This window comes from Scomber japonicus, chromosome 3 (genome assembly GCF_027409825.1).
Source record: "Scomber japonicus isolate fScoJap1 chromosome 3, fScoJap1.pri, whole genome shotgun sequence".
NCBI lineage: Eukaryota > Metazoa > Chordata > Actinopteri > Scombriformes > Scombridae > Scomber > Scomber japonicus.
The window spans coordinates 17759270-17786884 of NC_070580.1; the positions used below are offsets into that span (position 1 = coordinate 17759270).

The 27615-nt window shown below is 39.7% G+C and overlaps 1 protein-coding gene across 2 annotated transcripts; it reads left to right on the forward strand.

Annotated features, from left to right (window-relative positions):
* Positions 1-1945: 1945 nt before the first annotated feature.
* Positions 1946-22655, forward strand: LOC128355144 (FYVE, RhoGEF and PH domain-containing protein 5-like). 2 transcript variants are annotated; one of them, XM_053315363.1, is made up of 21 exons: positions 1946-2117; positions 3196-5851; positions 8585-8738; positions 9268-9326; positions 9420-9450; positions 12104-12255; positions 12448-12604; positions 14290-14377; positions 14464-14514; positions 15155-15213; positions 16039-16110; positions 16337-16405; positions 17879-17962; positions 18226-18305; positions 18447-18543; positions 18712-18849; positions 18947-19049; positions 20060-20193; positions 20305-20430; positions 20627-20781; positions 21706-22655. In XM_053315363.1, the coding sequence occupies exons 1-21, from the start codon at positions 2108-2110 to the stop codon at positions 21740-21742; spliced, it is 4512 nt and encodes a 1503-aa protein (XP_053171338.1). In that variant the 5' UTR covers positions 1946-2107; the 3' UTR covers positions 21743-22655. The 2 variants fall into 2 exon arrangements, with proteins under 2 accessions (XP_053171338.1, XP_053171339.1); XM_053315364.1 differs by having other exon boundaries at positions 20305-20403.
* Positions 22656-27615: the final 4960 nt, after the last annotated feature.

A 27615-nucleotide genomic window follows, 5' to 3' on the forward strand; every position in this document is an offset into this window, starting at 1 on the left:
AATTTACCAGCAGCAGGAGAAGAGCAGAACAGACTGTGACAGAAAGGCACATTCTGAGCGGGGACGTCAAAAATTACTGAGGAGCAGTCCAACTAATTGTTTGTTGTGGTCTTTACATGGGATTTGGTGGCAATAACAGCCTCATCCTTTATCCATTTTCTTTTTGTGTTTGTGTGTATGGGGACTCCTCCTCATCCCAAAACATGCTTTCATATAGGCAATGTTTGTCAGGGGTTCTGTCATTACTCTCTTATGCTGCAGACCACAGAGCCCACTTTCCTCCCCTTTATTGACTCAATATGAAAACAATTATAGCACCAACAGAAAGGGGGCCAAAGGGTCAAGTCACATGTTTTTCAATGAGCCGAACATTCACTGTTAGTGAAAACTGTTCATAAGCTTAGTGAGAGCAGCTTTACACTCTGTTTAGACTCAACAGTAAGAGTTTTTTCTGTGTTGGGTTGTATGGGAAAGGATGAAATGCTATGACCTGCTTATTAATATGCTAAATTATGAGGGAGCCATCAAAGATTATGTGTTTGCAATTGTATGACAGTGGCTAAGGGCTAATGTGCGTAAAATTTCCTTGTGTAGCTGTGAATTGAACTTTGATCCTAAAGCATAAAATGAGAGAGGGCTCATCAGTGTGTTGCATAGCCTCATCATCACAGATAGCCTCTGTGTGGTGTTTGGGAAAGCTTCAGCTCTGTGGAAATACTCAGTATGCTTCAGTGTGCTGTTTGGCTGGGATTAGCCTTTCTGGGAGTAATTTGTAATGCACGTAACAAAGGGATTACATTACATCTCATCACGCTCATGTTTTATAGTCTGAAAATGGACATTCTTAGGCATGACATCCACAGCCAGGATTCCCTTTTTTGCTTCCTGCTGCTTTGTTTATCCCTGACAGAGCCACTCTCCACCTTCAAGCTCCTGTGTGTTCAACTGTGGTCATCCTACTTGGCACAGATTTTTTTTTCTATGCAACAAATCTTCACCAGCTGACCACAATTCAAAAGTAAAAATAAACTCACTGCCTGTGAGTCACAGTCAATTCACCGAGGGGTTAAATGTGACCATGATGTCCATAAGCTACTGAGGATGTGAAGTTGGGTTGTGCAGGAAACTGGGAGAGCAGTTTCCTGTTATGTAGAAAAGAACCTGCGGTACAGTAATCAGACAGACAGATGGGGGTGCAGGGAAACATGGCTGCTTTATCATTGTAGGAGAGCGGATTTAAAGTCAGAAATACCCTTTTTTAATGAGACATGATGAGTAACACTGAGTAAAACTTTACAATCATATTAGCCAGACACGACTGGGATTGTTTTCACCTTTCAGTATGCTGCATCACAACTTGATTAAAATCCTAAATTAACCAAATGACAAAAACATTTTAGTGGAGGCAAAACTGTGGGACTCATGAAGCATACGTTGTTTTTTAAGATGAAAACAAAAGGACACAATTGACAAATAGGTTTTCTAATGGTTAATGAATAATTGCAAACTCACTATGTTTAAATGTTAAATGCTTAAAACTGATCTATTAAAACATGGTTCATTATTTATTATTAACTAATAACTGGTATTAATAATTCATAAATCAATAATAATGTATTATTTTGTTGTGTTCGTTGATGCAGTGTAGTGAAAACTGCTGCAATGTTAATGTTTTATTGTAAATCTGATTTTCTGAATTGTGTCTGTAAAAAAGCTGTGACTCACTTTTTACCACGAAATATTCCCTGTGTAGCATTTAACCAACTACTGTAACAACTGATATTAAATAATAATCAGCCTTGAAATTCAGTTGTTGTCTGATGTTAACATTTGTAAGAGGGATCCTAGAGCCTGTGCTGAGATGGGGAGCGGAGCCTCTCTCCATTTGATTTCCAGTCGCGTCCTGCGCGCTTTAGGACGCACAAACGGATCAGCTGAGCAGCGTTTCACTCTCACAGGAAGACAGACTGAGCTGTGTTCACCCACACTTACTCTCTGTCTGGACAGTTCAACAGAGTTTGATCCGGTTTCTCATATGGTATTTTAAAATTTCTTGCGTCGAAGCTGCTTTTGTGGACGAGATGTTGGAGATGGTCGTGTCGCCAAAATGAACACAGGTGAGATCGTTTATTTTAAAGGAGAGGGGTTTAAACTGTTGGTCTTACTCACCTTTTTCACTGTGTGTTCGATGCTGATATATTTTGAGCAAGTGAGTAGGCCTATTAGTAGTTTTAGTTTGAATTTTTGACCAATTATTTCTGCTCCTACATTTCTGTAAATAAATGGTGAATCAAGCGGCGGCAGCAGCAGGATGGGAAGAAAACCACAATGTATTAAACGTAATGTTTCTTGATGTCTAAGTGTGATAAATTATTCACATTGAACTCCTACTGATATGATTAAAAAAAAGATTCCATTGTCATTTAGCACCAGTTGAGCACATTTGGGTGTGCAAATCATTTTAATCCATCCACAAATCTCAATTGCCAGTTTTATACCAACATGTGTTTGTGTATTCTGATTTGGAGCTTAAATGATCATAATATAGCCTATGTAAAGACGCTGATTGCATTGTTAGCTTCAAGAAAATTGGAAAAACCTAAGTTGTTAAAGAGATCATGCTAAACCACCTCATTTCAGCTCCTTCCCTGAAAGTGATAATTTGTTGGGATTTAGTATTAAATCTACTAGTAGCCTTTTACATGATTTGCTTTCTGTCATTGTCTTTGTTGCATTCATTATTACTTTAAAAGAAGTAAAGGCGGCTAACCCTGAGAGGGGTTTCTCACACTTCAATCACAGGAAGTGAGTCAGGGAAATCCCTCAGATTTTTTGTATTCTTTCCCAAAGGGTGTAAAAGCATACAATACTCATTTACATTCTTTCATTATACTTTTCTAGTTTCAAATTTTCATGTTTTTAACAGCTGCTGTATTCATGAAAATTGTGTGGAAAGCTTTCAGCTGATTTGCGTAGAAGATGACCTCAATGGGATTTTAGAAATATTGTTCATATTTTGTTAAGAAAATGGTCAAACTGCGACCACAAGGAAAACATCAGTTTGCATCTAATGTAACGATTACACACACAGTTACATTTGGTGCAGTTTTAGGTCACAGGAACACAATACAAATGACCTGAAAGCTATTTTAAAGCACATAATCTTACAGTTTCCTTTTCCTGTTGTTCTTTCAGACTGCACCAAGCCTTCTGTTGCTCCAAAGCCAAGGTTTGTTTGTCACGCCAGCCTGAAGCTGTCCTCCCCTCTCATGTCTGCAGCCAGGGGTCCCAAACCTTCTATAGCCCCAAAACCAAAAGTCACACTGGAGCTTAATGGTAGGGACCTCTTCTTCTCAGGCAGCCAGGGAGGATGCATCAACGGCAGCTCGTTAATGACAGATGGTGAGCCTGACCAAGAGGCAGAAAATGGTCTAAACAAAGTGACCGCAGACAGATTGTCATCACTGAACCAATTTAACACCTGCATCCTTGAGTCACCACGACAAGATTTGAAAAATGTGTCACAGAAGGGACTGGAGGTGGCAGAGGAGGAAAAGGAAGAAGACAAGAGTCTGAAGATGGATGAGGACTGGAGACTGACTGACAGTGCCTTGACAGAGGAGGTGGACTCACTGGAAACTCTGTGGGTCAGTGATGCTGGACTCACTGCCAACTCCGAGGATGTGGTGGAGATGGTTGACACAGATGTGACGGAGGACATGGATGCTGAAGGTTGTGATGCAGGCGAGGCATTGGCTGACACAGATGGCCTCTCAATGGGAGACATTTCGGTCAATAGCCTTGATCAGGAGGCAGGTTCTTATTCTGCTGAAAAAGTGCCTGAGCTGGAGGATGGAAACACAAAGGAGAGGCAGGAAAGACCCCAAACCAAGGAGGAGGAAACAGGTGACTGGACAGCAGATGATTTAACCGAGTCTCTCACAGACGAACCTGCTCTACTCACCAGTGAAAACATGCAGGACGCTGATACCCAGGAAAGTTTTCTCACAGAGGGAGAGGAGAAAGAAGAGGAAGCTGCTCCAGACTGCAACATCACTTGTAACATCCTGAAGCTGAGGTGTGGCCATGAAATTAAGGAAATGGTTACCAATGAACAGAATGTCAGATTTTATGATTTTGTCCCTGAAGACCAGAAAAAGCTCTGTAACACAACTAAGAGACATGTTGCCTTAGACGATGATCAAACCCAAGAGCCTTATTATGTCTCTTCAGAGGATGTTATGATCCCAAAAAATAACAATACTCATGGACGACCAGAGAGTCCGCTCACACCACACAGGCTTTTGCCTGTAACCAACGGTGGAGCATCAACTGGGAAATATCAAATTAGCAGTAAAGACTTCATGAGTTGTGAAATAGAAGAAAATGGGCAAAAACAGTATGTATCTTCTGAGAATTATGTGGAGATTGGTCATAGTGACAAGAACAAGGTAAGAGCATATCAAGAAAGGGTGTTGGTGAGAACTGAAGAGCACAAAGCTCAGACTGTGGAGGCTTTGTTGAATAATTTGGATAATAATTTGGATTATCAGCCGAGGTTCAGGCTGGTATCCATCTCAGTGCCAGCAGACACTGACACCTCGCTGACCTCCTCTCTCTCAGATAGCCAGTTGCTTTCTCCAAATGACTCTGATGTCTTCAGAGACGAGGACGATATGGAGGGTCACATAGTACCGTTTGTGGATGATACCACTGATACAGAGCAGGACATCAGTGATGAGCATGTTTATGAGGATCCAAGGTATCCTTCGGGGGGTGAAAATATTTTTCCTTTTGACAAGAGGACAGCAGGGATGCGCTCTGGCTCACTGTCACAGCGCATGAATAACAGTGTCAATGAAATAGGAGGGGTGCAGTTTGTTCAGAGACCCTGCACGAGTGGATTCAGCCACACTGGACCTGCAATGAGCAGCAGCCCCCTGTTAAGCACGATGCGGCACAAGAGCTACTCCAAACCCCACTATTTGTCCTTGTACCCCCGCTCCCTCTCCATGGAGGGGCAGGACATGCCTCTGTCTGTCTATAAAGACAGTGAAGGATCTCCAAGGCAGAGAGGTGCCATTTGTTCGTCTGGAAGCTTCTCCAGGTGCTCGCCTCTATCATCCAGCGGCCTCTCCACACCGACATCTGTGGTGGATATCCCTCCTCCGTTTGAGCTGGCCTACATCACCAAAAAACCCATCACAAAAAGCTCCCCCTCACTTCTAATTGAAGGAGACTCATCAGAGAAAAACAGGAAGAAGAAATCCTCCATTAAGCGCTTCCTGATGCTCAAGTTTAGGCGGAAAACAGAGAGCAAGTCTGTAGTGGATGTCAGTCCATCCTCCTTGAAGTCCTCACCAGAGTCCGGCCACCACATACCTAGCAGACTGCTGGATTTAGATAGTCGCAGCATAAGTAGTTCTCCACATCTCAACTCACGTTCTGCCAGTAAAGGTTCAATTGAGCCAGCCTCGTCCTTCTTGTTCTACAAGGAAAGCAAAACGAAAGGGAACTCTGTGGCCTTTCTTAACCGCAGTGTCGTCCGGGTTGAGTCCTTTGAGGACCGCTCCCGTGTGCCTTTCATACCTCTTCCCCTCACCAAGCCCCGCTCCATCTCTTTCCCCAACACAGATACCTCAGACTACGAGAATGTTCCTGCTATCAGCTCGGACTATGAAAACCTTCAGGTCCCACAGCGCAGGCCAGTTCGGCAAGGGCCATTCACTGCTTTCTTTGATCGTCCTACACGGGTGCTTACATCCGCCAATGAGACAGATGGTTATGTGGACATGAGCAGCCTCCCTGGGTTTGAGAGGAAAACTCAGTCATCTGAGCAGGAAGCAGAAAGGTAACATGTCTTTGTGTAAGTGTGTGTTCATGTAGATAGATGCAGCTGGACATAATATTAGAAATCCTTACACTGAGCACTAGTCTTTTTTTATTACTGTTCGGTCAATGTGTGGGTTTAACAATGCCCCTGGGGCATAGGATTTATATATACTATGTTGAGTCCCCTGATGGTGTTATCACAGCAGACATAGATGTGGTGGTCATGGTTAAGGAGGAAAGTGCAGGAACTTCCCTCTTGCATTGCAGTGAGATATGCTAAACCCCAGCTGTGTGATGTTGGGACATGTTGGGTGGTAGAGGGGGAAATGCTAGTGGTAGTGTTGAGGAGGCTTCATTCATAAATCATCTGTTTAGAGAAACGGTGCAGAAACAGACTTCTCTGTTGATGTATCCAGTAAAGCCTCTCACCTCCCTGCTGTGCTGATACAGTGTTTGCTGGTATGATCAGCCATGCTGTGCTTACATTAACCCATCCCCCCTGCATTCCAGTTGGCTGTGCCCATATCATACAGGCCGCTCAGGATGATTAATAGTCAGAGCATTTTGGAGTCATTGCTCTTCTCTACCTAGTAAGGAACAGATACAATGTCAGTATGTTCTCAGTAGTACGCATTTGCACTCTGCAATGCGCCCTTCTCATCATGTGTAGTCAACGGTTTTGGTTATACGTGTAAGAGGAACTACACAACAACAGCTCTAAAATATTGAATGTAGAAAAAAGGATTACATTTTTGGATTACATTAAAAAAAAGTAAATACACATACTTCATTCTACCCTTTGCTCCACAGTACTAGTGCCTCCATCTTGTGGGTTAAAGCACTCTACATGAGGATTATGTCCCTTATTTTTCTCATGTTTGTAGATTTTAATTCATTTTTTCCACTTTGAGAAATCTATTTAGCCTTTGAAGTTCATATTTGTTGTTGTAATAAGTGCCAGTGTCACTTTTTTCAGTGTATTAATCATTTAATGTGGGTAGGTACATCAAAGCATGATCTAAATCAAGTTTCTACTTTAAATTTAATCTGTTATTACAGTCAAATAAGCCTAAAATATGTAAATTCAGTGTATTTTTAAGAATGACTTACCGTAGTAATTTATGTTGCACTCCAGTGCCATTGTTTTGTCATTACTGCATTGTTTGTTGTGTTGATACCATGTAATCGTGGTTATGAACCAATCAAATCTGAAGGTCCACATACTATAGTTCATGTAAATTAAGGGAAGTAAGAGTTAAAAGGTCAGTGAAAGATTGAAGACATCTAATTTACTGTTAGGGTTAGGGTTACATTTCATATACTTCTGTTTTCTGTTCTAATAGTCAACAAAGACAGTGGTGTAATTGTGATTTTCTCCACATTGTTTGAGGAAATACAGCGGCTGTCATCACAGCACAGCAATATCCAGGCGGATATAGTGTCAGTGGTTGAGGCTGTTAGATTTGCAATAGCCTGAAGCGGCAACATTAGTAGATAGTTTGGAATTAATTGGCATATATGCCCTCATCCCTGTTATTACTGGAACCCATAGGCTCACCCATCAACCTGAGGCAAAACGAGAATTTATATATTTTTATCTCCCTCTGTAATTTATCTTCATAGATTTTGCTGTGGGCCTTCATACAACATAGCAGCAGTGTGAGAAGTGACAGCAGCAGTTTCTTTGGAAGTGATATAAAAACCAGCATTATAGAAACGTGTGCGTGTAGTTTGTGTTTCAAACACCCCCTGGTACCACATCCAAAGTTTGATCCAGTGAGCAGTAATGGGCCATGCAGCTCTAATGTGTATGATGCAGAGGTCTGAATTGCTCACATATGTTGTTCATATGTAGCTAATTTGCATCTCAGTGGGGTTAAATCCATTGGTGCTTGGAGTGAAACATGGCAGGAACATTGGCAAAGCAATTGGTCACATAGAGGTATACTGCATCACTACTGTAACTTAAACTGTTTTATTTGCACACATTACACTTCCCACTGAGCTGCAGCCGTTAGCATATTCATTCATTCTCTCCTTGCAGAAGAGAATCTTGTAGCATAAAATACTGACATGCATCCCTGGTTGGGTACAGTTGTCACTGCAGGCCTTTTGGGATCCGTTTATTGGTTTCTGTAGATCTGCAACATTTTATCTATTCACATTAGCTCCAATTGCTGAATATGTTTATTATGGTGATATTTCAATGTAGAGAACCATAAAGGACCATAAAGACAGCCTTATGGCTAAATGAAACTCATCTGATTTATTCTCACATGAATGAAGGTTTTAGGGGAGAATATAGTTCATATAATAAAGCCACAAGTCATATTTGTGGACATGCTACGTTACAGACTACACCAACGACTTTCAATCATGGGTTTGGGAAGCCCCCCCCCCACAGTGGTCAAAAGATAATTAAAGGAATTAAAAAGAAGAACACACATTCCTCTCTCACAAGTATAAGGTTTATTTTCTGGCTTTTCTCTTTTCTTTTTCTGAAATACTGAATATTTTCACATTTTGCTGGTGCCTAAAAATAATTAGAATTAGACAAACAGAGAAGGATAAATCCTTGACTGCTCACCAGTCATGTCCAAACTAAGGCTGATATACGTGCCTAGTAATGTATTTATCACGTACAGGATGCCACAGCACCACATTGTTTGTCTTTGTGTCTACACAATGATTTATTTTATGCTTTATTGTGTGTATGCTATATTTATCCAGAGTATCCTTTCTTTCTTCCTAGTGCCTACACAGAAGCCTACAATGTGTGTTCGTTGGCCGTTGGTCCACAGGCTGGTTTAGTGGTTGATGTCAAGGGAGAGACGGCAGCTGATGAAGACCAAGGACGCACCTCTGAGGAAGAAGACGGAGGTGGAGACAGTAATTATGACAGACAGGTACAAATTTGACACATATGGCTTGAGCTTTTGTAGTGAGGCACATAATGATTTTAATGTAGAAAAGATGGTGTTTGTTGCAATAGTAGACTCATATTTTAGATAACCTAAGTGGGAAGAAAAAGAACTTAAATCATTGAGTGTCTCAGTCTTTCCTATTTTCCATTGCTTTTATCAAGGACCTATATTACCCTCTATCCTTTGAAAAGGGATTTCATTTGTTTTCTTTGGTACCATCGTTTTTCAAGATCTTCCAAATGGAAATGAAATCATATTTGCTGAATAGAACAACAGAATAAAACTAAATTTTATCTTGAGCAGTCACAAAATTGCCCTCAACTGCCAGGATTTTAATGCAGGTTAATGGAGGTTAATGTGCTCCTACAAGGCTGTCCTCATTATTTAGAATTTGATTGCCACTTGGAAACAATGTGGAGGTGGGGCGTTAGCTATATTTATTGAACTGGTGCCAAAATGCTTTAGTTCCTCTAAGCCTGGGTTTATTTACAAATAAATCATATGATTACAGCCTGACGGTCGATCCCGAGCCTTTTACATCGCCAAAGAACTGGTGGATACCGAGAGAGTGTAAGTTATGTGTAAACACATTTTTCATATCAAATATTTTTGCCTGTAAGGCAGAATCAGTGTTGAATTGTTTGTATATTTTTCTGTTCACAGGCACGTGAAAGCCCTCAAGCTTCTCCAGGAAGTAAGTGATGTCTGTATTCTCTTAAGTTGACTCTTTAGTCAGATCTCTGTAGAGTTGGAGTTGCAGAGTTACATGTGAAAGAAAGGCTGGTAATGCTCTGCTGCTCAGGATTAGATTCTATAGCTATATTTTAAATATTTATTTTTCCACAGGGACAATGTACATCATTATACATTTTCAGAGAACTAAAAACATAAATGTATCCAATTGCAGCCAAGGGCTGATTTCCATTGGTGGTCCCTCTGCCAGATGTTACCGGCATAATTCCTAAAATTGAAATTAAAATTAACTACATTACACATAATAAATACGATGCAATTACAATAAATATTCACAACAGTCATAGCGTCACAGTATAAGTCATCCAGCGACACATTAAAATAGTATTGCACACTTCATGTTGCTTTGGTACATTGTGCTTGTTTAAGCTTTATACTGTGTTTCTAATTGCAGCTGAGTAGTGATCAGAGGGGAAAAGGGATTGCTTGGGGTGTGTATGGAGTGTGAGATTGCAGCAATGCACAATCCGGTACATAGGTGTTATTGTGGTTTTTATTGATCATAATGAATGACAGTGGTAGATATATGGACATTTGAGGGGTTAAAGTGCTGTAGTGCTGATTTCCAAGTGCTGTCAGTTACAAGTACACAATAAAAAAAAGAAATAAATAAAAAAAAAGAAGAAAAGTAATAATAATAAGTATTATAATTAAGTAAAAATAAATAAAGAATAATAAGTAAGATAAAAAAATAAAAAATAAAATAAAGAAGCAAACAAGCAAAACAGGCATTGCACATTAACAGTGATTACAGATTTGGTTATTTTTAAGCCACTTCTTTAGATGTAATTTGAATGTGGCATACGTGTTACAGTCCCGTATCATGGACGGTAAGCTGTTCCAGATGTGACAACCTGCAACGGAAAGTACTGACTGTCCACACGCGGTGCGTCTGAGTGGGATTATACAGTCCCCTTTTGTAGTGGCCCTAGTGGTGTAGTTGTTGTTGTCTTTCTGTTTGACATAATCAGACAATGGGGGTGGTGCTAGTCCTTTCAAGATTTTATATATTGAGCAGGCATATATAGCCTGAGAAGGCTATGTTTCAGTAGTATGTGACAATGATGAAATGATATTGGTAATAATCTCAAATGTTAACATGTCTTACTGTTTGGCTGCCTCAAGCTGTTTTATTACCGTAAAACTGGTGTATAACGCTTTTTAAAAAATTACATGCCGGTTCATTTGAATGTACTAGTACCTATTTATTTGAAACTGTGAGTCGGGTTAATGGTTAAAGGTCTGGTAATGATTTACTTAACTGAAATGGACCAGTATAGTAAGTCAGACCGGGTTCGGATTAGGCTATGAGTTTCAATTAAGTCTTTTAAAAGAACACAGTAACTTCACGTATTTGTAACAGTACACAGTACAGTGTGTACCTGTGTGTTTACTCTAGTCCCAAAAAAACTCTTCAACATCACTGTAAGTCTCACCAAGCACACTGTCCTCAGACTCTGTGTCAGTCCCAGAGTCAAACAAAGCATCATCCTCTGTTCCATCCAGCAGAAAAACAACAAAGTTAGTAATTATCTTTTGTCCTTCAATGTGTGCTCATACTGTGTATCGTTGCAATAGCGGGATAAAAGTTGCTCATCTGTGCGCTTTTGCATATGCGCTTCAACATCTGCTGCATGCAGTCTCGAACTAGTGTCATGAAATACTTCTGATCAACACACTGGATCAGCACTGACCAGTGCACCCACCCGGTTTAATTTTTAATTTTTCTGTACAGCATAGCATTAACAGGTCATCAATAGTCTATCTATTTTAATTAGCTGCAGACACATCTGGAGCGGGGACGTTATACTTCATAAGTGTGGACGCTCACATCAAGTTATTGTTACAGTTATCATTCTTAGTGTGGATGGCCTTTAACATACCTATTATCATATCCAGATCCAACCTCTAGCTGCATTTTACTGGTGAATAGGACATACCGGTGTATAAGATGCCCCCCTCTTTTCAATGAAAAAAAAATTGTACCATCTTATACCATTTTTTTTACATATATAAAAGATGTTACAATGTAATTGATGTTATGTATGTTTTTAGCAGGTGCACACTATATTTACTGTTATTTTAATTTAATTCATGATCTTATACATTTTTATTAAATGCTATTTATGTCGTATGTCTGTTCATAATTCAACCATAGTAGATTTATTGATCACGATCACTCATTTCCAGTGTGCCACACTCATTCGTATTCACACCTAAAATCTACAGAGTACAAAGACAGTCTAATCTGTTGGCCTCTGAGCAGCTCCACTGGAGCATTTAGAGCCTTTGTGTCATGTTCACTGGCACCGTAGTAGTGGCTTTGAAGAAGGAACAAGTGCTCTCTCTTTCACTTGCTTCCCTGGATTTAGTCCTATGGTGTGAGGATTGAACCAGTTACCCAGAGATTTCTTGATATAATAGCTCATCTACTTTCTGCTGTCAGATATTATCTTGGTATACAGCAGCAGAGGAAGGACATGGAAAAATGGGAGGGGGGGGGCTTTAGAGAACTTAGAAGTTTAGTAAGTATAATGTTGAACACAAACTACTCAAAAAATAACCTTTACTGTACACCCCTCTCTGTGTGCCAGGACTTTCGAGAGGCGGTTGTGGCAGCAGTTGGGGATGAGGGGGAGCCTGTGTTGGAGGAAGAAAGGCTTTGGGAGATTCTCAATGAGCTGCCTGATGTTTACACCCTGCACCGCAGAATCCTCACCGAGCTGGAGAATCGAATTCGACACTGGTGAGATGTGTACGCTGTCTAAAGCTGTTAAATAGGAATACTGACACGCACACATGCACAAACATCATATGCATCACGGCGGTCCTTCTCCTTCTACGGCTCCATAGAGTGCACACATTAATGAAGCTCAGAAAGCATGACATGTTGTCTGAGGACGACTGCCTCTCCTTCATCCACTGTTTTTCCCCTCAGGGAGGAAAGCCAAAGGATTGCAGACATCTTCCTGTCCAGGAAAGCAGTGTTCTTGGTCTTTACGACTTATATTGGTCACTATGACAGAAGTATGAACCTGCTGGAGGAAAGCTGCCGAACTTCACCTGCCTTTGCGGCCATCGTTCACCAGTTTGAGGTCAGACCTACAATACAGTGCTTCTCTCACTCCACAAAATATATACACTCAAACTTTATTATAATAACAATGTTCTAATTGAAAAGCAAAAAAGCCTGTTTTTTGTTTTTTTGCACATACAATTTCAAGGTTTGGATAAATGTGTGAACAACTGCAAAATTGAAAACAAGATTACTGTGAACATTTGGAATTTAAAACACTTCAATATAGTGGAAAAACTGTAGGGGTTTGTGTGTGTGTGTGTGTGTGTGTGTGTGTGTGTGTGTGTGTGTGTTTTAAGTGCTATGACAAAGATGAAGTGCATGTGTTAGCAGAGATGGCGATGGCTAAGTATAGTGTGGTATTGACCTATGTTTGTGTGTGTGAGAGAGGAAGACAAAACAAAGGAGACCTGGTGTAAACGCAAGAGATGCAAGCCTTTAAAGCAAAAAAAACAGACAGTTATGTAAATAAAAGTCGAAATTTAATTCAAAGGAGGAACTACTTGGCGTCCTTCACTTTTAAAAGAAATTTGAGAGGACACCCTGAGGAAAAATATAGAAGTTATGAACAAATACTGTATGTTTGGCATAAGACACCAAGAACAACGACAAAAAAAATTCTTCTTTAAAGACAGGGGAATCTTGCATTTTCCACGAACTAATGCATTTTACTGAGGAGCTATAATTAGCCTCAATTAAATGAGCAGACACAAGACCGTTTTTTGAACCAGTCAGCCAGAGGTTTTGTGAGAAAAGCTAATTAACTGATAAGCTTAAAGTGTAAAAGATATAAGAACATAGGATATGATAATACAATAACATGCTGAAAGGTTCAACAGGGAGGTTGCAACATTGCCTCATTATCTGTTGTTTAATTTACAATCAAATATTGTCCATCCAGCTGTTACTACAGAGCCTGAGATTGTTGGGTTTTTTGTTAGTTTCCACAGAGATTGTTAGCAGAGCGTATTGCTCCCTTTTGTAGTAATCTAGCTGGATTGCAGTGGAAAATCCATTGATGCTATATATGCATCTCATTTATGGACAAAGGCCAATATGTTCCCTCAACTTTATAGACCACTGAGGAAAAGACTTGGCAGTAAGTCCTGCAGAGCAGAGAGAGGCCATACTAGAGTTTAAAAGTCCTCAGATTATCCTAAACTCTTTGTGTATACAATATTAATGTCAATGTAGCTGCATCATTACACATTAGGTTTTTAAAAGTGAAACACTGATAAAATAGTCCTTTCACACCTAAGAATTAAACCTGTTAATCAAAATCTGAGGGTTCATTCCCAAAAAAACAAAAGCAGTAGTTAAAACATGACTTTGAGTGCCTGCAAGTGGGCCTTAAAGTGAGAGAGAAAAGTCATCATTAAGGGTGTTGATCCATAGAATCATACACAATTGTGGCACACACACACACACACACACACACACACACACACACACACACTTAAACACACACACATACAAACACACTTAAACACACACACATACAAACATGCAGACATGCACTTGTTTTTCTCGTTCACACTTAAAATCTGACAGGTGATTCTGCTCAACGGTGCAGTGCTGTTGTATAATTTGCTTCTAAGTACAACTATCTGACATGTTGTTTGGCTACAGTTCATGTTATATCCTACAGTAAATCTGACACTAATGAACATCAGTGATACACAGAAAATGTTTTTGTCTCAGCAGCAGAGTCCAGCTGGGGAAAAGGTTTCTCTCAAACATCAGCTCTTGCAGGTCATTGTACGTGTGGCTCAGTACCGCATGCTCCTGACTGGTGAGGATAGTCTCAGTATCCTTCTTGATAATATGTTTTTGTTCTTAACCCTTTGGAAGCATTCATTACTTTCACCCCTCTTACAGATTACCTGAACAACCTTTCCCCTGATTCTAAGGAGTATGAAGACACCCAAGGTACATTAAAAAGGTTATAAGAACAATGTGGGCAGAGGCGTCTCTCTGTGACTCACAGGAGAACCTTACTGGCCTCTGTTTGACGCTATGTGTTTGCTGGGGATTTATTGAGCTCATTTGGCATGGATAAATGGCCATGGGAGAGCCCATTTAGATTTCTTTGTTTGTGGTGGTGACTCACCAGGTGGTCATTTTAGCTGTCTTCTGTGTGAAGACCATAATTTTTAATTCATCACAAGACCAGTTGCAGCAACCCTATCTCTTTATCTCTGATCAGATAGACAGTCTAGGCGTATAGACACGTACAGACTCCTGACTCACTTTGAGTTTTATATTAGGTAACTTCTCTCACATCTTAAGGCAGTTATGAATATTTATTGTTTATGTGTTAACTTCTCAAAGCAGCACTAACCTATTAAAAATGGAAACATTTGTACATGAAATGTGAAAAGGGCCGAATGTAATGATAAACTCACAGGGCACCACAGCACCAACTCTGCTTTTGTTTTTGCTAACATGTCAACCGTGTTATCTTTACAAAGTGATAATGTGTTAATGTGTTCATGCTAAACAATCTTTTAAAGTAGATTTAACATGAAGTTTCATCTCCATCCTTTTTCTTTGGTTTTGTCTTATTCAGCTGCTGTCGTGATCGTGTCCGACATTGCAGATCAAGTGAATGACAGTTTAAAAGATGGGGTAAGTATCATTTGTGGGCACAATACAACTGTTATGTAACAACAAACAAAGATCTGTATGAAGAATTTTTATCTTCTTATTGTCAACCTCAAAGCTCAGTTACACAGATTTTAAAGCACAGACAGAACAAGACAGTCAAGTATCTGGATAGATTAACACTCATTTTTGAAAAAAACATTCAGTTTTCAGACAATGTACCTTAACAACTTTGGTTTTAACACCACCATCAGATCGACATTTGAGGTTTAGAGTGAAATTTCTTGAAAACTATTGGATAGATTGCTCTGAATACATTAATATTCACTGTGGGATGAATAGTAATTACTTTGTTGACCCCCTTGACTTTTTATCTTGCACAATCACAGGTCATGATCATCATTTAATTTGTCCAATATTCTGGTTTATGACCAAAAACCTATAAAACTATGACATTATCCCATCACCCTCAGCTCTACTTCATGCTTTTTGCTAGTTAATAAATGTTAGCATGCATGTTAGCAAAATGATTAAGATGGCAAATCTTTATATTAGCATTCTGCTCAAAGACTGACTGGAAGAGTTACCAGCATGGCTGTAGATTCTTTGTCTTGTTTTTTGGTGCATTTCTAGAGCCACACACCAAATGATGACACTTGTTCTGTCTGATCCAGGTGATAACTAAAGCCTAATAATAAAGGGTATCATGAAAATAGCCAAGCAATAATAGTTATGGGTGAACGTATAATGATTTTCTTGTAATGCTCTTTCATCACTCACTTCTCTTCTATTTTGGCCTCTAATTTTTCTCTCCCTTTCTTTATGTGTTTGTCTGTCTGTGTGTCTCAGGAGAACTTGCTGCGTCTGGTCAACATAGAGTACAGTGTTCGTGGCCAGCGGGAACTGCTGCAGCCTGGCAGGGTACGGCTCTGATAACAGCATTGTTTCTGTGTGAAGCTTGCCAGCCCACCCTGTCTGCCCTGCACCACCCAAGAGTTGCCCTTTACACAGTCATTCAGCTGGGAATCCCCAGCCGGCCTGGCCTAAAACAACATGAATTATTACAGATCCCCAGTGTGTATCATCATCAGATAACTTGTGAGTCACATTGAGTCTGATTTAGTTTTGTTTATGTTTTTTCTGTCAGGTTTTTGTGAAGGAGGGCACCCTGATGAAGGTCAGCAGGAAGAGTCGACAGCCTCGTCATCTGTTTTTGGTAAATGTTTCTTCTTTTTTGTCACATTATGCATGTAATGTCTTATTTTTAAAAATCATATTTATATATGCCCCATCAGGAAATTACAGCAATTTCATTTCTGTTAATATCTAATAAATCTGTGTAAAATGTAGAGTCAGGCCTTTTCTGTCTGGTCTATTTCTATGTCCAGACGGCGCTATTAAGAACAGGGTTTCCTGGCAGGATGTTTCTGAATGCCGACTTCCTGAGCCAGTTTTTTACTGACAGCACAGGGAAGGTCAAAACCAGCTTCTTATAAACTGAAGCACCCACACACCTGTGAACTTTTTACGACTTTATTTCGATCAGCTAAATATTAGTTTAATGTGTCGTCAGTCCTTTAAGTGTAGTATAGACAGTGCTTTCAGCTCACTAATATAATGTGAAAATAATCAGGAGACAGGAGGATGTAGCAGGAGTGGACATGGATCAAATTGATAGAAACAGTAACAATATAATTAAGGTCATTCTTCACCATCTGTCACAGTCGAGTCAATACAATGTAATTTATTTCATAAGACAGAATGTTGAAAAAGAGCCAGTTAAACATACAGAGGACGTGCTGTATTAAACATTCAGTTTTTTAATCATAACATAAAAATAGCTCTGAAATGTTATAATCAAGAGAGAATAGAAATGAAACGCCTCATCAAAGTGGACTGTTTTCCCCTCCTGCAGTGTTTTTAAATTTGTGGTCTGGGCTCGACACTAAAAAAGGTCGTAAATTTCTCTCTTGAAGGAATGTTGGGTAATCATCGCTGCTGTGAAAGTTTTATCCAGCCAGTTTATTCACTCAGACAATGATCACATGTTGCATCACAGCTATTATTAATGTTGGACAGAACATAATAAAACAAGTCTGTAGGAGCTGCCAGTTTCCTAAATAAGGTACTGAGACACACAGGGACAGGAAATATGATGATTCACTGGAAATGAAACAGAGCTTAATGATGCTGTATGATATCAGCTTTGACATCTATTTTCTCAAGTATCTCATGGATATGTGATCATAAAAATTCACAGTATGGGTTTCAAATTAAAATTAAAATTTTGTGTCTACATTTGAGGTGTATTATGTGAGTTGGTGGTGGGAAAGCCACCATTGTATTAGGGAAAGTTTCCATTAGGTTACCATTATGAGTGTGTATACATGCTTGTGTCTAATCATGTTTACTTTTCTAACTATGTACCACCTTATTCTAGTAAAAAAAAAAAAATCAGTCTGGTAGAAACCAAATGAACAAATAGAAGTAAAAATGTTCTATTAGCTTACAGTGCCACCTAATGGACAATTGCTGCACATACACCACATGAATGACAAAGTCTTGGGAGCTGGATATTTTATGTTTTGCATGCTTTTAACATACCATTGATCTTCATTTATCATTAAATGACTTTCCTGTGTTTCAGATTGACAGTGACTTATGATTGCTTATATATGTCTGTTTTCAGATGAACGACATGTTGCTCTACACCTACCCTCAGCAGGATGGGAAATACAGACTGAAAAACACTCTGTCACTCACCGAGCTGAAGGTCAGAGCCTGTCATTATGTCTCCTAATATATCTAATTTCTCTCCATTTTCCTTCAGCCTTTTGTGGATGTAGTTTTCACCACATAATGCATTAGGAGTTATCAAAGCTTTACATCTGCTGTCTTTCCAACACTTGTATAAAATCACTATTTGTTATTTTTGGATTGTTCCCAACTGTTAGACTGCTATCAGAGCCCTTTGGTTCTTAGCTTCTCTGTTTTTCTGATGTGTCTGATTTGTCATATAACTGATTGATTCCTCAGGTCAGTAAACCTATCATAGAAGATGTCCAAAATGCACTGAGGATTGAAGGAACAGACATCTCCATCACTTTGTCTGCAAGGTGGGTCACGCTGTACTGTGTCCTGTTTAAATAGCGGATGATGGATCATTTCTACTAAACACCTGTGATTAAAAAAATTATTTCACAATCACAGAAGGTTACAAAACTTTAAAACTCGGTACTATTGTGTTCATTTTGCAGTTCCTTCATCGAAAGAGAGGACTGGTTTTACACTTTGAGCCGTGCCGTAACTGAACATACCAGAGGATCTGTAGCATTCAACAGCAGCCCAGGAGAGGTGAGCAAATTCCTCTCTGTATTAATCAATTATTTCATTAATCAACAACTTTTTTTTTCAGTCATGCTTATCGTCACCCACCCAGAATAAGACATATATTACACCTCATGGTCATCAGTCTCCACAGTGTGATAAAGTACTATGTTTCTGTGTGCGTGTGTGTTTCAGGCCAGAGATCGTCTGCGGCTGTCTTTAGGAGAGAAAGCTCCTACACTTGTTCCAGTGTCCCAAGTGATGATGTGTATGAATTGCACCTCAGATTTCAGCCTCACTCTTCGTAGACACCACTGCCATGGCTGCGGCAGGGTGAGTCCGACACAAATAAAATGCTGTGCTCTATGGTGACGTCTGTTCTCTGAACTCCTTTTTTGCACTTGTGGTGACTTTATGTTGCTTGACACAGATTGTTTGCCGGAGCTGCTCGAGGAACAGATATCCACTGAAATACATGAAGGACCGTATGGCCAAAGTGTGTGACCACTGTTACAACGAGCTAAAGAAGAGAGGTGTGAAAACTGTTTTTTTTTAAAACATGAAACCCAAGTCAATATTTACATAAATGAATCTAGTGTGATACATCGCAAGTGAAAATACACCACATGTATCATAGCATAATAGTTATAGTGAACTATAATTTAATGTAACAAAAGAAAAATGCTAAACTGAGGTTATATTAGTAGAACTTTCCTTTTCCTTCACTGAAATAGCCCATATCATTAATCTATTTCATATTTCTGAAAAAAAAAATTAAGTCACCACACTGGCTTCAAGATCTTAAAGCCCAGATGAAACAGCATTTCGACAGTATCTAACATCCTTATTGAGATGTATTTTTGAGTGAAACAGGATAGACAGGCAGGACATAATGTGAGGATAAGTTTGATTTGAATGTTGATAATTGAGCGTGTCATAATGAATCTTAGTTCTGTGCTGCTAAGCGTTAAAGATTGATTGATTGGTGGATGTCATGATATTATTGGTTGAAATTAGCTGGTTCATGCCTATGTAAGCACACAAGATTGAAAAAACATCATTTCATTTTGATATGAGAATACAAATAAGTTGTTAGTGTTTTTTTTGGCATATATTGTTAAATAGGTGCACAATATGATCAGGGATGTGATCTTAAAGGGTTTTTTTTTGTTTCTTCTTCTCTGCATTGCTTTTATTGATTGTGCTTTTATTTATTCTGTATGGTTTTATCGTTTTTATTGACCCTGTTCATGTAAAGGGTCTTTGAGTGCTGTTAAAAGCACTGTGCATATAAAATGTATTATTATTATTGTTAAAAGGGCATTTTTCCTTTCATTTAGACATACATTTTGATTTACTGAAACTGTATAGTTCCCATTGTTATTCATGCATAACCTCACTATCGTTCAACACATAAACATAGATTCTCCTACTTCAGACATTAAAGTTGCATATCTGTTATGTTATTTAGTGTGTCAGTGGGGGTGTCATAGTCTCATCCCTGTTCTTTGCCGTGTTTAAAAGCTGTTCTCTGTCTTAACAGGGGGAGACATGTCTGTGTCAGGTAAGAACAGCCCACGGTTGAACAGGTCCAGTCGTCCACTCTCTGCTGTGTTCCAAAACATTCATCCTCCCAACATTTGGAGACATCGGAAAGGCACCATGTCCTTCAACCAGGTAACCCTCCATCATGTTCAGGAGCCATGTACACGGCACTGTTTAAATGTATGATCAATTACTGACAGCTATACCATAGGTAATGCCTCTTCTTACTGCTATGTTGTGCAGATGACGGTGTCAGAGGAGGGCTCCATTAGTGGCAGTCTACATCGCAGCAAGAAGAGCAAGAGAAACTGGAAGAGATTGTGGTTCCTCCTAAAAGACAAGGTGCTTTACACCTACAGAGCCCAAGAGGTGAGGGGAAATATGCACTCCCCTTTAACCTGAACAACACATATTCATTCATTCATCTTATACAGGGAGGTGGCATTAGCAGGACTTTTAGCTGTAGCCATTAGCTGACCAAAAATAATTAAAACTGCAGAAATTCCCACAGGTACATTGCTTTATCTTAAGATTTCTTTTCTCCTGTCAAATGTTCTGTCTGCAGGAGAAGGTAGCTTCGGAGAGTCTGCCTTTGTTGGGTTTCACAGTGAAGCTGCCAGACCAGCAACGGGGAGAGGAGGAGGCCAACGTCTTCCAGCTTTACCACAAACACACTTTATATTACACCTTTAAAGCAGAGGACAACCACACAGCCCAGAGGTGAGAAGCACATTTACCCTAATACATCATTTAAAATTTTAATTAAAGTAAAAAATTCTAGTCTAACTTACTGTGTTTTGAAACACTGTGCTAATGTAATGACATAACTCATAATAGTATTGTTCCCTCAACTAAAGTGGAAACAGGAACATCACCAAATTTGCTGACAGAGACAGGGTTGGTAGTTTGTAGATGGAACTGACTGAGATTACTTCTTTAGTGCAACTTCAGTTTAAGCTGTTTAAAGGATAGGTTCATACTTTTTCAATTCTGTCTTAAAACAGCAGTCAGGTGACCACATGAACACTGAAAGAGGTTTTCCTCGCTGTAGCCATTCCTCCTATTGATACTGATTATTGTAAGTAATGGAGGCCCAGATCCACAGTATGTCCACACAGTAATTTCGTGTAAAATGCTTTTTAAAGTTTATCAGAAGTTTATAATGAGGCTTCAGTCTGAGTTGGTCATATCATGGGGATACCTGCCAAATTTACATTCTTTGTAGCTTCAAAGTCCCTACTTGTTTTTCCCTGGACAGTATTTCCTTATTTAGCTGCGGTGGAAGTATAGTAACAAAAACAGGGACTCTGGCACTAAATAGAGTATAACATTGAAATACATCTACTTGATTTGACACATCTGGGCGGCTGAAGCTTCACATTAGGTCCAGATAAACTTTTAAATACATTTTTGCACAGAAAGAAGCCTGTGGATTTTTTGCCCCTATCACTTGTAACATGTGTGCATTATGAAGGGATTTTCAGTCAGTATAAACAGGAGGAATGACTATAGCAAGGGTTAGGGTTAGATTATTTCAATGTTCATATGGGTATCTGACTATTGTTTTAAAACACACTTCAAAAACTGTGAACCTTTCCTTTAATTCTGCTTTTTAACCTAATGTAAAATCTGCTCCTCACTCAGGTGGGTAAATGCCATGGAGGAGGCCACAGTTTTATAGGTCCAGCTACGCTGGTGAGTCACTGAAAACAGAAGTCTGCTGCCTTTCACAACAAGGAAAAAGACCAAATGTGAAACCAAAAAAGGAAGATAAGGAAATAAACACATTTCATATGTCTGCAAGTTGTAACTTCCCTGGCTGAACTGAAGAAAAGGACACAATCACCTACTTTGTCAACCTCCAGTGTCCCCTGCCTGCTGTTACAGCAGGTGTGATGCTGAGAGCCACGAGAGGCGTTGGCCCAGATACCTGCCGGTGTGGAACATTACATTGATGTGACCTGTATTTCCCCCAGCAGTTGATCAGCCAAGCTCCTCCAAACTGTGGAAAACAGTGTGGATTATTTTCACTGTTTAGAAGAGAAAGATTAATTTCAACAATCATACAGAGCTGATTTTATTGTAATTTTCAGGGGGAAAACCTAATATTTGGGCATTCCCCTCAGAAATAAGCTGACCACCAGTTAAAAATTAATTAGCTATGCCTCCATTTCTTCAGTCTTCTTCCACTGGATTAAATTCATCTCTATGACTAATACTTTGAAGCACAGGCTGTACCTAATTTTATATACATAGAAATGTCTGTAGCTTTGCTATGTACTGTAGTGTTGGAGATGGTTCTTCCAGTAAATTAACTTCTTTGCTTTTTTGCACTGATATAAAAAGGAATAAACCTGAAAATGAAAGTGTACCTTCACAAAATTAATTTACATAATATACATTTTGATTTGGACAAATATGTCTTTATTGTTTTAAGTGCTTTTAACAAGTATAATGTAAATTCATGTTTATATAAAGGCACAGTCAGCCTGGACTGATTTTGCAGATCTACATTATCAGTGTCTTGGACTTTCTATTGTACTTGATGATGATTTATTAAGTTTATTTCTAACACTATTTTGAAACCAAGTAAAGGAGGCTATAACAATGGAAAAGATCTGTGTCCGTGTATTCTCATCCTCTTCCTCATGTCTTCTAGATTGCAAGTGGACTAAACTCTGAGGTTCAGAATTGACTTTGTGTTACTGTGTCCTTGCTGATGGAGCTCAAGACATACATTAAAATCAGCTGATTGCCCTCCACATGAAGTTTGCCCCTATATATAAACATATCACATTAGGAAACTATTTCTCTGTGGTGGCGTGCAGTCCATGTGTGGCCAGTTTTTCAGATCACACTCTGATCTGCTCGGGATGACACGGGGGGGGGGGGGGGGGGGGGGGGGTGATAGACAGACCAGTGTGCTGTGGGGCCAGAGAAAGGCCAGGCCTGCTCTGCTTCTCATTTCCTCCTGAGGCTTCCTGACCCAGAATAATATGAGGCAGAAAGTTTGCTTTCTGGGGCTCCTGAAAAGTTGCAGACACCTCGTCCTATATAGAGGACAGATCATTCATCACTGCGCTCTCCATCTCTAGCCCCAATTCTGTTTTCTCCCTACTCTGTTGCTTCACCCTTTTATCAGATATATGAAACCTGGTTTATTTGCTTTGGCTGCTGCATCATATTTCTGTTGCTCAACACAAAACAGAAATTCCTTATAGATGACAGTTATTCTAAGTGTTGATCATCCTACATTTCCTGCACCTGCTCCATCTCACTGAATCATTATACTGGGATATCTTTCCCCCATTGGCTATGGGCCAGTGAATTTTGCATGTGTCTTTATACTACACTAGAACTGAATAGTTGCCACATGTTAAGAGCACATTTCTTAAAGTTCACAGTTTGTCTGAATATTAAAATGTAACCTGTGAGTACAGCTTCATCTGCAACCTTTTTCATTCAGCAGCACGAAATAGGAAACTGATGACAAGAGCTGGTTGAACAGTACACAAGATAAAATTGTCCAGTCTTTTAACTGTCTGTGTACTAATTAATAAAAAACAAGTGATGGAAGCTTGCTGTGATGTTGCTGCTGGTGAAAAAGATAGAAAAGATTTTAACAGTGGGGCAGCAACAGTGTCATAATCCGAGCTTACTTCCATATCGCCGCAGGCAGGAGCAATGCAGAGAGAAGCAAATAATCAATCATACACACACTGCCTACTCGATAACGATGGATGCATTCAGCTGTGTTACATGTGCTCAGCTCTGCAATCATTAACAAAGCAGAAATATTTTCTGAGCTGAACTTCCTCAACTATGGCTTTTTACCCGTGATGCTCTAGCAGCGGAGTGGTGGGAACTCAGCTTTATTAAATGACAAACTCACACTGACACACTTTCTGGTCATTTGCAGTTTTAGTCTGAGAAGATGCAATGTTTGTGTTGATGTCATGAGTTACAACAGCGTGCCTTTTTATCTTTCATAGTTTTGTGTGGGCAGCAGATCCTCAGGGGAAAGGGAAAGATTTTATTATATAATGGCAAGGGATTTAAAAAAAAGAGGAATAAGAAATATGAGATAGGTAAAAATAGCTGAGTCCATTTGACATTGTCTTGACATTTCTGGGTTTGCACCTTGTCTTGTGTTTTTCACCATGCTGCTGAGATGGAGAGAGAAGGAGAAAAAAGATGTAGAGAGGCTGGAAGAATAGGGGGACACACTCTCATGTCCCACTTAGCAAACTCTTTGCAGCCTACACTGCCAAGTCAATGTTGTACCTATTCCACCTCCCTGAAGCTTTAAATATCCCACTCTCCCTCAGCAGGACAAACACACAGCTTTTTGCACACTCTGCACCTCCAACTGAACATTTATTATCCCTGTTGCCTAAACATGGAGTCTGCAGCATGCTTTCTGTCATCTGCAGCTATCTGCAGACAGAGAAGTATAAACACTGGTCAGTGGGGCCGGCAGCTGTCACTGTGAAATCTAAAATCTGTCTGGAGACTTTTAGCAAAGACAAGTGTAGTTAAGGTGTTATTCTTCCTTCATTTCCTTTATTTTTAAAGGAATAGTGCAATACATTTTGGAGCCAGCAGCCAATAGGCTGGAAACAGGGAGAAAACTCAATTTACCAGCACCTAAAGCTAGGTAATTAACATGTTATATCTATTTGTTTAACTTGTACAAAAATCTGAAGTTGCCAAAATGTCAAGTTTTGGTTTTCACTGTGCCAGGCTATTTTTTGGCTGGGAACAGTTGCCAGGCAACCAGCAGGGCCTCCAGGAAGTCATTGCTCCATGCCATACACAAATGACTCAAAGAAGACCAAACTTTTCAGTGCCCCTGTTAAGAATGCTGTGCCCCGTGCACCATTTGCTCAATTCTCTCATTTCCAACGCTGTCCTTTTCACATGAAGGCATCATGCTCAATGCCTTTAGCTGCAGAGTGAGACAGATGACAGCACAAGGTCTAATGGACATTTCTTTTAGTGTGCGTCTATAAACATGTGGGTTTGTTGTGTTCTGTTCCTGTTACAGTTTATATGTCCCTATAAGAGCTAGCTGCCAGGCTGTACGATCCCCTTTGCTTAAAAAAAATAATAAAAATTGGCCAATATTTTTTTACTCAGTAACAGATGTGATTTAAAATGTAGCAAAGTACAATACTTCACACAAAACATACTTAAGTAAAAGTCAAATTACAGGTTTCTAAAACTACTTTAAAAAGTAAAAGTACACAAAAAACCTACTCAAGTAAATGTAGGCTAATTTGTTACTTTCCACCTCTGCATAAAACTAACCCCCTGTAAAACGCTGAATTGCCATTTGTACACTTTGGTTTTTGTATGGCCTAAACAAACGAGTGTTAACTAGTAAACTTTACAGCTGCTAGTAGGCAAATTTCTATATCTTTGGACAGAGACAAGCTAGCTGTTTCCCTCTTTTTTCAGTATTTGAGCTAAGCTAACCAGCTGCTGGCTCCAGCTACGTTCTTGAACTTCAGTGGTAATGTCTCGTGTGGCATGACAATTCTTTCTACATTCATGTAATATTTAAAACGATACTCTAAAACAATACTATATCGTATAAGGAAACTCCAGAGTCGTGGACCTACTGACCTGGCTGCTGAGTAATGCTCTGCTGTTGACTCTCAAACAATGTACATTTCCTTATTATTTTACTAGAAGCAGTGTGACACTTTGGTCACCCAGCCTTACTCAACATGCTTTGCAAACAAGAACCAATAATCTTTACACACACCCTAATGCATCCTTGAAGGTTAAACCATTTCCTCATCTGCCTGTTTTATGGATGGTGCTTTACAGTCTAAATTAGCTCCTAAAATAAAGGAATGTCTACCTGTGACATTTAATTTTAGATTATGGTATTCGTGTTGACATGAATTGTAAGCTGTTCAAACCTAAAGAAAACAACAGTGGGGAGAGAAAGATATTTCTTCTATCTTGTAGCTTTCCTTTTCTTGTGACCCCTCCGATTTATCTTGGTAACCCTTGGGGTGCTCCTGACTTTAATCAAATCATAAACTATTCACAGCTATTCACACACATATATATATATATATATATATATATATATATATATATATATACACCACAATATTGTGATCCATATTGCCCCTGATCAAGTCCATACATTGGGAGTTTCTATTATTATCTGGCTCTCTTAAAGCTGTATGTGCTAACATCCAAACTGGAGTATACATGCACATCCAAACCAAACCAATAGGCGCTAATCTGAAAGTGAGCAAATCATGAAACAAACAGATGGCACACTGCAGAGCTCCAAGAATGCAATGAATAAGTGGACATTGGAGCCCTGCAGCTGTTTATTTGTTTATTTCTAAATGTATACAGTCTATACATCCCACGGGTGGATCATGGCAGTGTGTAGCCTATGTGTGCTAAAGGAAGAACAGAAGGAGAGGGTTCCTTGAGCTGTGGATATGCATCTGTCAGAGTCAGAGAAGAGCACCCGGGCGATGAAATCTTTAATGCACACACACACACACACACACACACACACACACGCACACACCAAGTCTTCGCTGCAGACTTCCTGTGTCTGCAATGAGTCAGAATCTGTCTGTTATGTAAGAGATACTGACACACCTGTGACCTGTCCGCCTGTTCCTGGCAAGTTTTACTTTAAATATGTGCTTCACTTTGTGGTGGTTTGTAGCAACACAAGAAATTTCATACTAACAAACTGCACATAGACACTTAATTATGACTCAACCCTGCAGGGCTTTATCTGCTGCATTCCTCATTTAGATCTTGGTTCACCACATCCAATATTTCATTAGTGTCATCATGATGAGAATAGCTCAGTTGGCATTAATTTTCAGTTTCTGCCATACATATATTTGGATGTGTGAAGGTGTTTATGGGGGGTGGGTGGTAGGGGGGTTGAATCCAGGCATGTGAAATAAATAAATTAACGTGGATAATTTGAAGTGATGGTGTTACTGTAGAACAAGAAAATATGCTTTGGCTGCAGAAGCCATATCTGCCACCTCCTCACCAGCAGAAACAAAGCTCAAACCTCAAAACTACCCCCGCAGCCTACCAGCCACGTGACCCCACCCCCTACCACACAAACACTTTTTATGAGAAAAAAAGGCAATGCTACACTAATATAGGGCACACTCACCAGCAATGCAGATTCATAGCGGCACGGGCAGGTTTATCTAGCTCAGGTGATCAACAGGTCTGCAGTAATAAACCCACCCACACAATTATGTTAAGCGCCCACGTGGGGTTAACATGGAAAGTGGCATGTGTGTCTGACATCATGTTTCTATGAATGGTTCAATCCATGTGGAAACATGCATTATAATAATTCACAGGACCTCTATTCAAAATAGGGCAGCTGAGTGCAGTGCAGAGACTGGGGCACATACCGCGTTGTGTTTGTGTGTGTGTGTGTGTGTGTGTGTGGCAGGTAAACGTCACAGCTTGTCGAGAAACCCTGCGAGCGCGCGCCACACTTCCTCAATCGACGGAATCACAGAGCGAAAAAAAGGA

Excerpts from the sequence above, each read along its gene's own strand:
- LOC128355144 (XM_053315363.1), top strand. Across the intron at positions 5,852-8,584 it reads TCTGAGCAGGAAGCAGAAAG|TGCCTACACAGAAGCCTACA; the intron begins GTAACATGTCTT and ends CTTTCTTCCTAG. Across the intron at positions 12,256-12,447 it reads GAGAATCGAATTCGACACTG|GGAGGAAAGCCAAAGGATTG; the intron begins GTGAGATGTGTA and ends TTTTCCCCTCAG.